We start from the raw sequence: 17,579 nt of genomic DNA on the forward strand, positions 1-17,579 counted from the left end.
CCCCCCTAATTCTCTGATTTAATTCTGCAATGATTTTAATTTTTGAATCTGGGTTGATAATTAAGAGTTTTTGAACTGGTACATGTCTTCATACAAGATATCTGAGGCAAATTTCATTAAACTAATTGGAAGGATGAGAATGAAGCTTTTTTTAAAAAAAAATTTGAACTGTTAGGGAAGCATTCTTCTATTGTACTAAATGCATACATACAAATCGGAAGAGAGTAGAGTTCTTAGCAACGAAGTAATAGTAGGCCTTCCTAAAATTTCCTTTTGCAAATCCCTCTGTTCTATTGTCTCAAGTATTTCCTATTATTTTAAAAGACTGCAGAACAAAACGGAAGGCGGCACAAAAAAAGACTCCCAAGCCAATGCCTCGGTCGTGGCTCTCTCAAGAGCAAAGTCGCGTGAAGGTGATGGAAGCCTTGACAGAAGCCCTCCAGAAAAGGTAGGTTATCATGGCTGGATATCCTTGGTATACAGGAGGGGGACAAATTAAATTATTTTTAATTACCATTATTAATCAAATTGGAATTCAAATTTGATAAAAAAAATGTAATTAAAAATTAATTGATGTGTGGAATGAAATGCAGGACCCCAAACCAATTATCGAGGCTCAAACTGCAGAACGTACTTATTTAGCAGTGTGCACTGGAGATTGTACTGTTACTGTCTTCAAGAAAGAATTATTGTCTTGATACAAAGAAGCCTATCAGTTGTGAGCGAAATTTTGACAAAAGCTTACTGAGAACCAGACACTTCAAGGATGCTTGAATTAGCAAACATTCCTTCTATGTTTCTGTTTTGCTAACACAGACCCTCTTTGTGATGGTGGCAATTGGAAGTCCCATTTGCTTTACTTACATGGGATAGTATAGGTAGCTTCCTTGCCTCATGAATATAATTTTTGAGCTAGATTAAGAGAATGAGGACCGCCAACATTCATCCAGCACCCTTCAGGATAGTCATAGCTTGAGTTGGCCTCTTGTCTGATTCCTGGAACTCCAAAGCAAATAATCTTCCTTGGTATTTTCCAGTATCTTTAAATAATGCGTTTAATTGAAAAGTCTTAAGCGAACAGCATTCTAAATGGCCTAAATGTTATTTGGTGCGAGCGATTGACTGGTTTAGACCAACTTATATCCTGCCTCTGTATTTCAGGCTGAATGTTTGCCCTGACCTGGATGTGCAGAAAAATATCGCATCAAAAATAGCAAAGAAAGTGGAGATGGAGATATTCAGGCACTTTGGCTGTGTGGATCGGCTTTACAAAAACAAGTATCGCAGTCTGCTCTTCAATCTGAAATCAGCAGACAACCAGGTTAGATATACAAAAAATGCAAGCTAAATTGCCTCATTATTCATTTGAAAACATTAAAGAGAATCTTAACTATGAAGCAAGGAACTCAAAGTGTGGCTTTCTTTATTACCATCCTGGGCTGTCATTCATTTTTTTGTTCCATTTAAAATTACATTTAACCAATAAGGGTACTTTTAAACCAAATATCTAGTGAGCAGGATAAATTGTTCTTATAAATTGTAAGACTAATTAATAATTAAGGTAAATGATAATTTATAAGATAAATTATAAATTATTCTTGCCCAGTTTTTATTTAGTATAGTACAGGTAGTCCCCGAGTTACAAGTGTAATGGAGCCCGCCCATTCCGCTCGCAACTCAAAAACTCGTGGGAGTGAATCTTGTACCTTGAACGAGATCACTCCCTTGCTCATTAAGATGCACACGGCAAGTGAATATGAGGTATCTCAGGCTGGGGAAGGCCATGGAGGGCCTAGTAAGGGAACAGGCCCCCAAGGCCTTCCCGACCCACTAAGATACCTCATGCTTCCCCTTCTCTTCCTGCTGTGCCGGACTCACCTATAAAAGATCCGTCTCCTCTCTGCTGCGGTTCCTGCTACTGCCCGGATTTGAGGCTGCGGGATGCTTCCGTGGCCCTCCGGCGGTGTGATCCAGGCACTGGACACCTTCTCCAGGCTGCTGCCACCCGGATCTGAGGCCACGGGACACTTCTGCAGTCCTTCAGTGGCCTGAGAAGGCATCCAGCGCCTGGATCGGGCTGCCAGAGGGCCATAGAAGTGTCCCCCGGTCTCAGATCTGGGCGGCAGCGGGCTGGAGAAGGCCTCCGGTGCCCAGATCAGGCTGCCGGAGGGCTGCAAAAGCATCCCCCGGCTTCGGTTCCATTTTTTGTTGCAGAGAACGGAGGCCTAAAGTACCATGAGATCACACGAGATCAATAGCGTGAGATCGTGTCCCACTGATCTTGCGTGATCTTGCATTATTTTAGGCCTCCATTCTTTGTGAACGCACCGAAGGCCTGGGGCAGCCAAGAAAGTGAAGAATCTCAAATCTTCGAAGGTTGAGTATTGAAGGCCTGGTGCCTAGGGAGACACGGGATGGGGGTGGGGGGGAGGGAGGGAATAACCAGGGTGAATGCTGCAGTGCCACTGCGGTCGCTCGTAAGGGCGAACGACTGCCGTGGTGCTGCAATATTCATAATTTTGGGACTTGCTTGTAAGCACTAGGGGGCGTTTATCATGTAACTTTGAATGAGTGTTAAGTGAACCCTCGTAACTCGGGGATTACCTGTATAAAAGGGAGGACAAGGAGGCTGCAGTTTAGTGGCTTACGGCTCCTCCAAATTCTGCTAGATTTGTGATTTAGGTAAGGTTTCAAACAAGCTTTTCGTGCAATTCTTGGGCTTAATTCTGCACTTAGGGATAGTACAGGTAGCAACTTCATTTAGCAACTTCTGTGTTTAGTGACTGCTCACAGTTATGACAGGGATGAAAAAGTAACTTTATGGCCAGTCCTTGCATTTATGACCTTTGCAAGTCTGTAAAGCAAAGAATAGCTGAAGTAGAACTGTACAGCACTCTTATAACTCTACTTAACAACCGCTTTGCTTAATGACTAAGTTGCCGGTTCCAACTGTGGTTGCTAAACAAGGACTACTGGTAATATGTATTCGTCCTTGAGTTGCCAGAAAGCTGCACAAGCATAAAATTTGCTTTCACCCTTGTTGATCCATATACTGCCTCTACAGATAGTCCTTAGGATCACAATTGGGACCAAAATTTTTATCTTTAAACTATATGTTAATTAAATGAGTCTCGCCTGATTTTTATGTTCTTCTTTGCTACAGAGAATCATGCAGTTGTTAAGCAAATCTGACTTCTTCCATGGACTTTGCTTCTCAGAAACCAGATGGGAAGCTACAAATGGCAATAACATAATCCCAGGATGTTGCAACCATCATAAATACATGTCGGTTGCCAAGTGCCCAAATTCTGATCATGTAAACTGCAGGGACACTGCAAGGATCCTGTTAGGATCAGTTGTAATTCATTTTTTTCAACGCCATTGTATCTGCAGTGCTTTTCAGCGTGAGATGGGTGACATGTCAATTGAATAAATAAATAAAACTTTCAAACATTAAACAAATGGTTGTGAAGACTGACATTGACTCACCTCCCAGTCCTTCCTGGAAGGTTATACAGGTGATGAAGGCAACAAATCTTGACATTATTGGGAGACCATCCTTGATCAGTGCTGGAATAAGTAGTGAATATTACCTTAACGCTTCTACAGCTAAGCAGAACTTAAGGCTATTTTGTGGGCTGGGGACGAGATAAAGGCAATTCATGGGATAGAAAAGACTTACTGTCAGTGGATGGTGAGATGCCTATATGGGGGCCTGCCCACTGATTTGAAAGAAAGAAGTTTATCCATTTTGAATTGGAGAAATCAAGAGAGACTGCAGTGAGAGACTGGCTGACCCGGTCAGCTTGCTAGAATATTGTATCACAGATCCTGGTTTGCAATCTAAATGACTATTTGTTTCAAAAGCATTGCTGGTTTCTTGCACTCTTTCACGAGAAGGAGAATAAGGAGGCTTTAGTTCAGCTATTCTTTTAATTACAGCTCTTGTGCAAAACATCTTTTGCTTGCGTTTCTCTCAGCTCTTCCACAAGTTGATGCTTCGAAAAATCACCCCAAGGAAATTAGTTCAGATGAGCTCTTTAGAGATGGCCTCCAAGGAACTTGCAGAGTGGAGAGCCAAGAAGAACAAACACGTGAGTTGAGTTCCCTGCCCTTTTCAGCTCGGTTAACTTATTTGGAAGGGTAAGAATTTGCTGCGGGTACAAATCCAGTCTTATTTCCCTCACCTGCAAAAGCTAATATTGGTAACCACGTTTGTTTGTTTTATTAAGTTTATACACCCCCCCCTGCCATCTTACTTTCAAGTGACTCTTACCCCCAATAGAAGGGGGAAGGTGTGTTGAAAATCTTCACCGCCTTGAGTTATTTGTGAAAATAATAAAGATGGGATTTACATGAATAACTAAGTATAAAAATCGATACAGGTAGTCCTCGACTTACAACCGTTCATTTAGTCACCATTCAGAGTTACAACGACTCTGAAAAAAGTGACTTATGACCAGTGGTGGGATTCAAATATGTGAACAACCGGTTCTCTGTGTGGATGCCGCTTCTGGAAGTCCATTCTGGGCCTGGGCAACAAAAAATTAGCTCCCGGTTCTGCCGAAGTGGTGCGAATTGCCTGAATCCCACCGAAGGAAGGAAGGAAGGAAGGAAGGAAGGAAGGAAGGAAGGAAGGAAGGAAGGAAGGAAGGAGTGGGGGGATTCAAATTGGTGAACAACTGATTCTCTGTGTGGATGCCGCTTCCGGAAGTCCATTCTGGGCCTGGGCAACAAAAAATTAGCTACCAGTTCTGCCAAACTGGCACGAACCGGCTGAATCCCACCACTCCTTATGACCATTGTAGCATTCCCATAGTCACGTGATCAAAACTCAGACACTTGGCAATTGATTCATATTTGTGACGGCTGTAGTGTCCTGGGGTCATGTGATCACCTCTTGCGACTTTCCGATAAGCAGTGGGGAAGCCAGATTCGCTTAACAACTGTGCTATTAACAAGTGCAATGATTCTCTCAACTGTGGCAAGAAAGGTTGTAAAATGGGGCAAAACTCACTTAACAAATGTCTCAGTTAGCAACAGAAATTTTGGGCTCAACTGTGGTCGTAAGTCAAGGACTACCTGTATTTCTGCAGACAGAAGGCAAGCCTCCTGGAAAGGTTTAGTGATATACGAGGGCAATTTGGAAATAAACCTCCGTTTGGTTATCAATGACACACAGTCGCAGGTACGGAACTTTTATTAGACAGATTAGAACACTACAACATTACATTACTTTTTGACATAATCCTCATTCAAATTGAGGCACTCGTCATAACGTCTTAAAGAACACTTTAGACCACGTGTATTCTAATATGAAACAAGCATACAGAGCTTTCCCTCTCCCCCATCCGACCATCTTTCACTCCTGTTGTGCCCAAAGTATGTCCCTCTCAGCAAAAGAACTCAGGCAGTCACGAAAAGGGTCAAAACCTGGCCAGTGGGTGCTTTCAGCCAGTTGCAGGACTGCTTTGAAACCACTGACTGGAGTGTATTGGAAGACCAAGACCTGAATGCATACACAGATGCCGTACTCTCTTATATTAGAACATGCACTGATAATGTAACAGAGTGAGCGCCTGTTACTCGTCCCAGCTTCTGCCAACCTAGCAGTTTGAAAGCACGTAAAAATGCAGTAGGAAAATAGGGATCACTACGGTGGGAAGGTAACAGCATTCCGTGTGCCTTTGGCGTCTAGTCCTGCCGACCACATGACCATGGAGACGTCCTCGGACAAGCGCTGGCTCTTCAGCTTTGAAATGGAGATGAGCACCGGCCCCTAGAGTTGGAAACGACTAGCACACATGCGCGGGGGAACCTTTACCTTTACCTTTACCTTTACTATCGTTGCTGGTGCTAATCTGGGTTCTTTTCATGCTTTTGAGTGGCATTTTGGGGGGTGTCGGGTAAAGCCAAAAATGCTAAGGCCTGTCACAAGCCAGGAGCTTATTTCAGAAGCGGCTGCTTTGTCACCATCTTGACATTCAAAGGTACAGATCTGAGATGGGAGTCATGTGTGAAATGGCCCTCCTACGGTACGTGGAGCTACGTCTGTGTCATTCTGTTGCTTGCAGGAACTGGAGATGATTGAGAAAGAGGAGCGAGAAATGCCGAGGCGTTGCTCTGAAAAATTCACCCACAAAGGAATTGTAGAGATATACAGAGAAGTAGAAATAGACGTGGCATGTGAAGAAATCATTGTGAGTAGACAGTAGTGTTCAGGCAAGAGCAACCAACTGAGCATTGCTGTAGGCAATTCCCTTGAGTTTGAAGGAAGAGATATCAAGGGTTACACACCCCTCCCCCCAATTAAATGGTTAAGATCTGAAGGAGAGGTCCTTGTGAAGATGTGTTCTAGTCAGAAACCCATCCTTCTGCCCTGGAGGCCTTCTGCGGCATTGGCGGTTTCCGTTGCAGTGAAGTTATAGAGATATCACCAGAAGTTCAGTTCTTAGTTGGTTTCAATATTTATTATTATTTTAATGTATTTACAACTTTTTGTGCTGATTTGGTTTTTGATTTTGCTTGCTGCGCCCCCCAAGAGCAAAAAAGCAGCAGCAGATCAACCAAATTTTTTTAAAAAGGGTTTGCATTCATGTTGTATAATATATGGTGAAATTCCTGGGATTCTGTATAATTGGTCAGAGATAGTGGCAATAACCTTGCAAAAGGCATCCGGATATTTCCAAGTTCCCTTTTGACTCTTATCATCCTACACGCAACATTACTTGGTATTAACATTTCCGCTGATATTGTTACCAGTAGTTCTCAATTCACAACCATTTGTAAGCTATTTGAACTTACAACAGCACTAAAAAAAATGACTTACAGATGTCCTCACACATCAGTTGCAGCATCCCTATGGTCACGTAATCAAAACCAGCATGCATTTATAATGGTTACAGTGTCCCAGGGTCATGTGATTAGTATTTGCAACCTTCCCAGCCAGTGTAAGGGCCTGCCCCAGCTGGTCCCCCAGGAAAGTAAAATTCTTGACTCCATTGAGTTGAATCAAAAGCACTTTTACTGAGAGAAAGTGGTTACAGAAAAGTCAGGCGGAATCTGAAGGTCCTGTGCAAAGCACAAAGCAATTCTTTCCCTTCCCCAAACCCAGCCCCCCACCCCCCCCAACCAGACAACCGGCAGCCAATGTGTAGCCACAAGGTTGTTTTGAGAACGCTGAGGTGCTGGGTAGATAACAGGGCACTCTCAGGGCATGGCAGCCTTGGAACCAGCTGGGAAGGAGTCTGCTCTATCTTCTAAGACAATCCCCCTCCCTAATTCCCAAGCAGTTACAGCAAAGTGAAAGTATGTGAGGGATGCTAGCAAACATTCCTCCTCCCCCCTCTTCCCCCCCTTTTCCACAGAATGGCAGGACACGCTAGTGGATCTGACAGCCAGCTTCTTACAAAGTTAATGGGGGAAGCTGGATTTGCTTAATGATTGCATGATTCACTTAACAACTGTGGCAAAAAAATGATGTAAAATCCGGTGTAACTCAATTATCAGCTGTGGTCATAAGACAAAGTCTACCTGTAGCAAACTGTCTTCCTCTTGGTACAGCAGCTCCATTGACTAAGGCAGGGGTCTTCAAATGTGGCCCATTTATGACTTGTGGACTTCAACTCCCAGAATTCCTCAGCCAGGCCTGGCTGAGGAATTCTGGGAGTTGAAGTCCACAAGTCATAAAAGGGCCTCGTTTGAAGACCCCTGGACTAAGGGCTCCATACAGTAAATATTATTAAAGCTGAAAGCTTCATTGACTTTATCATAGATGTCAACTGGTGGGGCTAAAAATTAAAAGCTCAATACAGTAAATTTCCTGGTGGTATATTATTTTTAGGAATCATCGCTACTTGAGGTGCCATCATTAGTCGGGAGCAACCAAATAAGTAAGTTTACTTATTTATTTATCTGGTTAATATTTTATTTATTGAAAACATTTATCTAGCTGCCCATTTTCTCACCAAGTCTTGGCAGCTCCCGGTCAAAATCAGTTAAAACAACATATAAGACCATATTAAACCTATACAACTAAACACCTTAAAACATTAAGAACAATCATCTAACCAATCTCAATTGCCCAAGTGATTCTAAGCACTCATGTGCTTTAAAGAATTTGGGTCTGTTTTATTTCTGTTTCAACTTAGAGTATAAGGTGCTTTTTTTTCAGGAGGCAACTAAACTTTCATGTTTTTTTCTTTGAAGACGTTTCCCTTCTCATCCAAGAAACTTTGACTTTGACTGGATGGTGGGGAATGGAAGGATTTATATTCCTTGCAGACAGCTGGTCATTTGCATTCTTTTAGCGAGTTGTTGAGGCCACCTGGAGGTTGGCCTCAGGGTCACCTGAGTAGTGCAAATGTGTGTGGAGCCTTCTTGGATGCAGGATGTTTTCTGCCCTGGGTCCCTTCACTGTTGAAGACCAGCTCAGGCTGTTGGGGGTGAGTCTGTGTTGTCTGACTCTCAAACTGAAGCGCAAATGCTTCCTGTACTCTGCAGTGTTCTCTGGGAATCCGTTCATACTCCTGCACCATTCAAAGGGGAGACTTAGAGTAGGAGAGGCTCAAAACTGCTTTGGTGCTTCTGAATTTTGTATTCAGACTATTCAGAGTTCTGTAATGGCTCCAGGCTTTGCTGCAAAATCCACGGGATGTTTTTCCAGTTAACATCATTCTGAAATAAATGAGTGGAACAGAAGGTTGGCTTTCAAACAGTTTCTTTCCCATCACTGTTGGGGAACCTGAAAACCTTCAGGCTATGGGACCCTGCCTGTCTTTGTCCAAATAATAATAATAATAATAATAATAATAATAATAATAATAATAATAATAATAATAATAATAATAATAATAATAATAATAAAGTTGGGAGGGACCTTGAAGGTCATCTAGTCCAACCCCCTGCTCAGGCAGGAAACCCTATACCAGTGGTAGGCAACCTTGGCTCTTTTATGACTCGTGGACTTCAACTCCTTCCTATGAACAACTTGGATGCAGAATAACAGAAGCCCCACTTTTTAAAACATGACCCATTGTTTAGTTTGGACAGGGTAACAGTGTCTCTGAGCATATGCAGAAGAAATAATAATAATAATAATAATAATAATAATAATAATAATAATAATAAGAAGAAGAAGAAGAAGAAGAAGAAGAAGAAGAAGAAGGAAGAAGAAGAAGAAAGAAGAAGAAGAAGAAGAAGAAGAAGAAGAAGAAGAAGAAGAAGAAGAAGAAGAAGAAGAAGAAGAAGAAGAAGAAGAAGTTGGAAGGGACCTTGGAGGTCATCTAGTCCAACCCCCTGCTCAGGAAGGAAACCCTATACCATTCCAGGCAAATGGCTGTCCAGTCTCTTCTTAAAAACTTCCAGTGTTGGAGCATTCACCACCTCTGGAGGCAGGTTGTTCCACCGGTTAATTGTTCTAACTGTCAGGAAGTTTCTCCTTAGTTCTAGGTTGCTTCTCTCCTTGACTAGTTTCCATCTGTTGCTTCTTGTTCTGCCTTCAGGTGCTTTGGAGAATAGCTTGGCTCCCTCTTCTTTGGGGCAGCCCCTGAGATATTGGAACACTGCTATCATGTCACCCCTCACTCTTCTCTTTGTTAAATTCTGGGAGTTGAAGTCCACGAGTCATAAAAGAGCCAAGGTTGCCTACTCCTGCCCTATACCATTTCGTACAAATGGCTGTCCAGTCTCTTCTTAAAAACTTGAATGAATGAATGAACCGAATACGCCAGGGAATGGCATTGTCAGAGGGAGCCACAGGATGACTTGGAGGAGAAAAAGCAACCATCGTAGAATCCAGCCGTCGGTTGCAGCATCCAGGGGTCATGTGATCACCATTTGTGACCTTCCCAGTTGGTTTCTGACGAGCAAAGTCCGTGGGGGATTCCCTCACTAATGATGTATTCACTTCGTGTAATTTATTCACAACGTATTCACAACATGTGATTTGCTTAAGAACTATGGCAAAAAAAAGTTTGTAAAATTGGACACAACTCACTTAACAACCGCCTTGGTTAGCAATGGGAATTGTGGTCCCAGTTGTGGCTGTAAAGTTGAGAAATACCTGTAATTGAAAACAACACTTACAAGTATCTTTCTTTCTGGCTCTGCAGGAGAGTTGGATGCTGACAATGAGCCAGCCAGGTATAAATTTACTTTTAAGCAGGAGGCAAATCCCTCTCAGGTTTTGCATCAAAATATCGCATGCTCGGAGACACCTCAGGATGAAGGCAGGTCTGTCTATGTAGCTCATTTTTTGATTTTCAAATCACGTGGAATATAGGATTGTCAAATCACGTGTTCATGTTCAGTGAACATAAACCACTTAGTGTCTCGACCTTTTCAATAAAAGCTGCCTTTTATTGAAAAGTCTTAAGGGATACTATGAGAATATGAGAATATTCCAGCTTCTCAGGTGACTAACATGGCGTACTGGAGCTCATAACATCAGGTGTGTCACTAGAAGGCAATATCATGAAACTGCATCTCACCTACTTTGTCCATGTTATGTGGGGGAATTCCCTGGAGGAAGCAATTCTGTTTGGAAGAGTTAGTGGTAAAAGGAAACCAGGCTGCCAAAAAACGTGGTGGCTGGACAGCAACAAAGCTGACACCAGCCAGTTTTGCAATGACAAAACCTCTCCGTGCCCCCAAGTTCCCAGTCACTAATACATTCAGGAGGGGAACACATATTGAAAGACTAACACAGTGAAGCCCTAGCAAAACGTGGCACTGTTATTTTTATCTAATGGCCATCTCTAAATTATTTGAGTTTCCACCAGATAAGATTGCGTTTTGCATTTTGCAAATGTATTCTCCTACCGCGTTTCCCCGAAAATAAGACCTGGTCTTATGGTTCTTTTGGCATCAAAAGATGCACTAGGGCGTATGTTGGGGGAAACATGGTACCAGGGTGATCAGCCCAGCCGGGTGCTCCACCCCACTGCCATGCGCACAAGAGGCAGCGAGCATGCGGGGGCTGACAGTGTCCTGCATCAGCCATAGCCTGCTGGTCCCTTGGCACAGCGCAAGTAAGTCAGAGGTGGGGGAGGGGGAGGCAGGAGATCCCGATGTGCTGCCCACTTCATCCCACCGTTTCTTGGCTTGCCCGCAGCCATCCCAGGGCAGACATTCTCAATGCACCGCACACTCCATCCCACCATCTCTCGGCTTGTCTGCGGCCATGCTGGGACAGGCAATCACAATGTGCTGCCCTCTCTGTCCCACCCTCTCTCAGCTTGCCCACAGCCTTGCCGGGGCAGATAATCCTGACAGCCGCCTTCTCTTGCCATAATCCTGGCAATCCCAATGTGCCAGTCCAGGCACAGCTGCAGGCAAGCTGAGAGATGGTGGGACGGAGAGGGCAGCGCATCGGGATTGCTTGCCTCCCCCTGTGCCTCTGCTTCCATCTGCTGCTGGTGCTGCTGCGAGAACCTCCCGCGAACCAGGCAGCCACACAGCATGTCTGGATCACCTGCCTCCCCCCCCCACCTCTGCCTCCTCGCTCGGCTGACCTGTGCTGCGCCAAGGGGCCGGACACTTGTCAGCCCCCACATGCTCGCTACCTCCTGTGCTGGCCATGCCCACCCCCTAGGCTTATTTTTGGGGTAGGTCTTATATTAGGCGCACCCTAAAAATCATGCTAGGGCTTATTTTCTGGGTGGGTCTTGGGGGCAACACGGTAATTTATGGCTGAGCTGCCGATTGCCTTCCAAATTCTTTTCTGGACAGCAAGAAGCTTGTTGAGTGGAGATTTAAGAGGCTAGAGCAGGGGTAGGCAACCTCGGCTCTTTTATGACTCATGGACTTCAACTCCCAGAATTCCTGAGCCAGTATGGCTGGCTCAGGAATTCTGGGAGTTGAAGTCCATGAGTCATAAAAGAGCCGAGGTTGCCTACCCCTGGGCTAGAGTGTTTCCTTTTTCCATCCCATGCAGAATGGTCTGCCTTCTCTCTGAAAGAAGATATTTGAGTTGAGAAAATGTGGGCCTTGCTTCTATGTTTACTTCTTCTGTCCAGGCTTTGACTAGTAGATAAATCCAGTGTCCTTCGGCCATAGCAGCCCAATGCATTTCTTTTGGGCAAAAAGAGATATTAGCATAATCAGAAAGAAACTGGTTAGAACCTTTTGGTCAGTGCCAAGCAGTTGGCAACTAGATACGAAACCCATCTTTCATTTCTTGTTTGTTGGCTTTCTCTGTGACCATTCCTCAAGTACATCTGTTGTGCATTTCTTTATTAAGCTTTAATTTTATTCGATTATTAAATGTACAAGCAAAGTGATTCTTTCAACTGGATCCATGTCAAATAACCCCTGCTTTGGCTTCCAGGAGTAATTTCTATTCAAAATTTATCATGTTGAAATATTAGCATCTTAAAACAGAGTGGAAACCCGTAGTGATTAATTAAGACATGAACTAGGAAGACTCGAAGTAGTTAGTGCGTACTGGTGCAACAGACCATGATCTGCAGATTTCTTTCTCTTTCTTTATGTCTGCCTTTGCTAGCATGACAAACCGAAATCGACAGGTGGCAAAGCGGTCCAGCTACTCAGTCATCTGGAATGGGCTTATCCAGATGTTCAGTGTGAAGCAGTTTGTAGCCAAAGCGTATCCTGTTTCTGGTTTTGGCTCGCATCTCTCTCAGGTAGGGTTTGAACCTGTAGAAGAGACTATTTATAGCTCAGAGTTGAACTTGTGTGGTCCTTGGGGCTTTCTAAGCTTAGTTGTTTTCTTGCAGATATTTCGTTACCCAACTAGGTAACATCATCAGTGCTAGGACATCAGTGCTAGTCTAGCAAGGAAGATGTTACCTAGTTGAGTAATGAAATGTCTGCAGAAAACAGCCAAGTTCAGAGAGCACCAAGGACCCCACTGGTAGGGTAGCTTTGAGTAACTGAATCAGCTACGGGCTACCTGTGAGATGCACACAGCCTCCTGACACCCCATGTTGCAGCATCTCAGCACCTCAAGACCTGACCTGTTGCGGAAATTCGGCCACAGAATGGTCAATTTTGGCAATGTGATTTGGGGCATCTGTCTTTGAAGTTGAAATGGGAATTAGCTTCTGATTCCTCTTCTCGTCCATTACACCACCCAAAAGGGCCAAAATATTTTAGTGCTGTTCCTCATTGGGATGCAGTGATGGCAGCAGACAATTTCCCGATGCCCTGACTTACATAATATTAGCACAGTGACTCCTGTGCCCCCAAGAAGGAGTGTGCAATTCCACTTCTGTCATTAGAACATTACCCAGCATGGGTAAATGTTAAATACATAACTACACAATGAATTACAATGCTACTTTTATAAAAGAAGTTGCAAGATGTGGTGTTTGGAAAGTGGTGTTTATTTCCAGCATTGTCAGCAATGACTAGTGGAATAAAATCCTCAGGGACTCCTTTATCTATACCATAAGGAATGCTGATAAAAAGTGTATCTGTTGGATTAATCTTGCTACCAGATATGGAACTTCCTTTATTGCAACACTGAAAGTTTGCCTCTTTTAATTTCTTGTAGGCTTTACCAACAGTTCTTCAGTCACAGGGATGTATTCTCCCCAAGGATGTCTGGGCTTATGTAGATAGCATATGGCCAGCAAAGAGAGAGGTAATTTCATTTTCCCCAAATTCTTCCTTTGTTCAGGGATGGTTACTCATATCCTAACAAACTAACTTCCACTTCTAAAAATAGGATATGGTGGACTCTATTTTTTCCGTATGAGCCGTACATTTGTAAATGTAATTAATTTTTGAGAAAATCTTCACCAGTAAGAATATCTAGAATTTGGTGGGAGAAATAAACTAAAATAAGGATTGTAACAGGATCTATGATAAGGCAACCAGAATGACTGAACAGAAAAGAAATATTAGACTGATATGATTATTATTTTTAGGAATATTGGGAAAAAAGTATATATTCAACTGTGATTTATCAAAACAATAAGAATTGTATTAACTCAATGTTTGCAAAAGAGGATGTTTTGGGGAAAGAGGAAATCAACTAAAATTATTATGTGCAATATGGATTATAGAAATTAATTGTTAATGATTGTTTTACAAATGTAACCCAGACAACACAGTGTCCACCAATGATCAAGTGATTTATGTTTTTTTAAAAAATCAATAAAATATATTTTTTTAAAAAAAGAGAGAGGATACGATGGACATTGGGAGTCATTTAATCCAACCTTCTCCCCATAGCTGGAATCCCCTGATTTGGCTGGTAGTGTCTGGCTGGCCCAAAGTCACACAGGAAGCTCGCATGCCGAGGGAAAAACTAGAATCGCGGGGCCTCAGTTTGTAGTCTGTCACCACCTAGCCATCTTCTGCAGCCAGCAGACCACCTTGAGTTTTGTTCTGTACATACGCAAAGAAGAGTTGTTTTTTTTAATCCCATTTATATCCTGCCCTTCTCCGAAGACTCAGGGCGGCTTACAGTCTAAAGCACAAGTCAATGTGCTTAGCAAATAGCCTTCATTCTATGTATATGCCTGCTTATTAGGGCTTTCACACACACCCCAGCGGCATTATTGCAAAGTCAGCTTATTGCCCCCAACAATCTGGGTCCTCATTTGTTGGGGGCAATAAGCTGACTTTGTAATAATGCCGCAGTATTTTATGGGGAAAATACTGTAGAAGAAAAAAAGGATGGTTATGAATGTTATTTATTTATTTATTTATTTTTTAATTCCATTTATATCCCGCCCTTCTCCGAAGACTCAGGGCGGCTTACAAGCTTAGTAGTAGCCTTCATTCTATGTATATGCCTGCTTGTTAGGGCTTTCACACACACCCCAAGTGGCATTATTACAAAGTCAGCTTATTGCCCCCAACAATCTGGGTCCTCATTTTACCTACCTCGGAAGGATGGAAGGCTGAGTCAACCTTGAGCCTGGTGGGACTCGAACCTGCACTAATGGCAGGCAGCTGGTTTTACTTAAGGAGGCATTAGCCCACTGCTCCACCAAGGCTCTTTGTATATTTGTGTGTGTTGTTGTTGTTGTTGTTGTTGTTATTATTATTATTATTATTATTATTATCATTATTATTATTATTATTTTGACATTCATCGATAGCCTCAATTCATTCTCTGTCTTAGGCGTCCTGACCCCGTCTTTGGGCTATATTCTAGTTTCATTATATAAGCTTTTCGCTCCATTTTTTTTTTTTAAATTGCCCTTTGTGTTTCTCAGCTTATCAGAGAGCATATTTTGAAACTATGCTGGTCTCTTCAGCTGTCCCTCATTTTCCTTTCTCTCTAGCACTGTTTGTGTTTGGGCTTTGATTAATTTGCTTTTCAGACTCTCCCAAGCCTTCTGAAGAGCTTTTTCCCTTCCGTATTTCCATTCTTGAAATCCTCCCTGTTTCCCCCTGGATGTAAATTCTACACTCAGAAGGTCAAAGGTTTTGCAGTCTCTACTTCTTCAGTTATTTCTTGGGTTAGGCTTAATTTGCCAGTGTAACTCTTCACACAAAGCAAGTCTCTGAACACAAAGAGCTTGTCCATTCCTGCAATGTGTAGATGGTATAGGCAGCCCTTGCTTTAATTCTTGCAAGAGAAGCCATACATTATATAGACAAGTGATTTCCCGTCAGCTAATGGCCTAATTCTTACCTTTCCATTTAGGAAATGGGGGTGATACGATTCCGTCCCAGTTTATCCAGAGATTCCAGTTCTTACCACACATTGTATACCTACCTGAACGACAGACAGAGATACGGCGTTGTGGAAAGTAACCAGATGGAGATATTCCTGGCGCCATTACCAGCCTACCAGTTGGTGCCTCCCCAATTCCACCCAGTAGGTGGACCAGGTAGGAACCAGACCAGGTGTCCTTTATGTTGTTGGTTTTTAGGAACCTGGACAGCTCAAACCAGGACAAATATTCTTTGTAAGATAAGCTTCTTGCCAAGGAAAACTGATGTGTTTTTTTGCTTTTATTTCTTTGGCTATTATAATTTAATGCAACCTCTCCACTATGGGTTCTCTTTCAAGTGAACTTCTCTTGGTTTCAGCAGTTTTTGTAGAGTTACCATTTCTGGACATGGGGATGGCAGGAAAGAGTATTCTGCATCTTTTTGCTGCCATCTGGTGGCACCTGAACTATTGCAGCTGAGGTATGAGAGCTCAAGTGAAATCAGGGAAATGAAAAAAAAAATCTGAAAAAAAAACCCCGGACACAGCAGAAAGCTGCTAGTACTGATGATGTTACTTAGTTAGGTCATGAAACCCCCTACATTTAAGGTAGGGGTCGCCAACCTGTGGGCTACGGCCCAGTATCGGTCCATGGCCTGTTGGCCACCGGGCCACGGGAATGGCTGGCAAGTGTGCTTGCGTGTGCACGCACCCTCCCCACTCACACTAATGCTGCCACGCGAGTGCTAGCGGCCCTGTTTGCGCACGCGTGGAGCGCTAGCACTGCCACCAGTGTCACACAGGCACTAGCGGCCCGTTTGTGCACGCGGGCAGGCACCAGCGCTGCCACCAACACCATCATGGGTGTGCGTGGCCCACTTGCACATGTGCGCAGTCGCTAGCGCTGCCACCATGCACATGTCCATTTCGCACATGCGCACGTGCATATGCGCACGCGTACGTGCATGTGCATTGCCCTGCTCCTCCCTTTCCCTCCGGGCCGCCAACCCAGAAAGTTTGGCGAGCTGTGATTTAAAGGAACGATAATTAGGCAAAGGAGAGAAGAGTGAAGAAGACTCAGAAGTGTTAGCTCTGGTAGTATGTGCACCAAGGAGGCTATCCTCCATGTCAAGGATGTTCAGCCTGTTCTTTGAGGTCATAAAAACTCCTCTAAAAGTGGCCAATAATTTGTTATGTTTACTGTGACCGAAGAGGGAAACCACTAAGAATGCATGCGGGGGAAAAAATATCACACAAAATTCGTATTTCACATAAAGTTCAAAGGCAAAGGTAGATTGAGCCCAAAAAAGGTGATGCAAACGTGCGTTATGTAGATGGGTTCGATTTTGACTTTTCTGGTGCGATGCAGACCAGGCCTCTTGAATGATTCAGTTTTCTATACTTTTATATGCTTCAGGAGCAAACGCGGGAATTTTGGAACTTTTATTGAACTTTATTAAGTCTCCAGTGCATGGTGCCGGTTACAATCAACCTCCGCAACGAGGCGAGACTGTTCTGCACACTTGCAGAATCTTTGATGACTGGACCTTTCGGGATGTCTGCTTTCTTCAGCTGTCATTTCCCACCTCCTCTCCCCCCCAAGGCTGTCATTTTCACTGGCTTTGTTATGATGACCTTTGCGTGCCTGTTTGGAGACAACATGGCATTTGATTGTCCTGCGGCAACTGGAACAGGATATTAAAATTTCTCCATCGACATTTGGAATTGGCCTCGTCCTTTCACTTTGCATTGCAAAATGCCAGAGAATCATATGCACAGCTACCAAGTTTGCTATTTACTTAGATCTCGGGTGAGGGGTGAAGAGAACCAGGCAGGGGAGCGCGTGCCAGTTGGTCAAAGCAATTCATCCCATCATTTTCTAAATAAAGCAGAATAGTCTCCTTCACTGCATAAGCAAAAGATTCTAAGAGTTGTACACCAGAAC

The 17,579-nt window shown here is 43.4% G+C and overlaps 2 protein-coding genes across 12 annotated transcripts in view; one reads left to right on the forward strand and one right to left on the reverse strand.

Moving 5' to 3' along the window:
• The window catches only part of TMEM39B (transmembrane protein 39B), a 313,404-nt gene that overhangs the window by 149,017 nt on the left and 146,808 nt on the right, over positions 1-17,579 (reverse strand). The window lies entirely within an intron of this gene.
• The window catches only part of SPOCD1 (SPOC domain containing 1), a 42,503-nt gene that overhangs the window by 21,616 nt on the left and 3,308 nt on the right, over positions 1-17,579 (forward strand). For 2 of the 11 annotated variants that reach the window (XM_083369910.1, XM_083369913.1), the window contains exons 6-14: positions 325-448; positions 1,162-1,321; positions 3,981-4,094; positions 6,075-6,200; positions 7,844-7,892; positions 10,113-10,233; positions 12,506-12,644; positions 13,517-13,606; positions 15,626-15,812. In XM_083369910.1, coding sequence (XP_083226036.1) covers positions 325-448; positions 1,162-1,321; positions 3,981-4,094; positions 6,075-6,200; positions 7,844-7,892; positions 10,113-10,233; positions 12,506-12,644; positions 13,517-13,606; positions 15,626-15,812 — 1,110 coding nt within the window. Of the gene's footprint in view, positions 1-324; positions 449-1,161; positions 1,322-3,980; positions 4,095-6,074; positions 6,201-7,843; positions 7,893-10,112; positions 10,234-12,505; positions 12,645-13,516; positions 13,607-15,625; positions 15,813-16,014; positions 16,117-17,051; positions 17,351-17,579 lie in introns of those variants that run through there. The other 9 variants (XM_083369918.1, XM_083369920.1, XM_083369911.1 and 6 more) reach the window with 9 other exon arrangements.

This window comes from Vipera ursinii (assembly GCF_947247035.1).
Source record: "Vipera ursinii genome assembly, chromosome: 9".
Taxonomy (NCBI): domain Eukaryota; kingdom Metazoa; phylum Chordata; class Lepidosauria; order Squamata; family Viperidae; genus Vipera; species Vipera ursinii.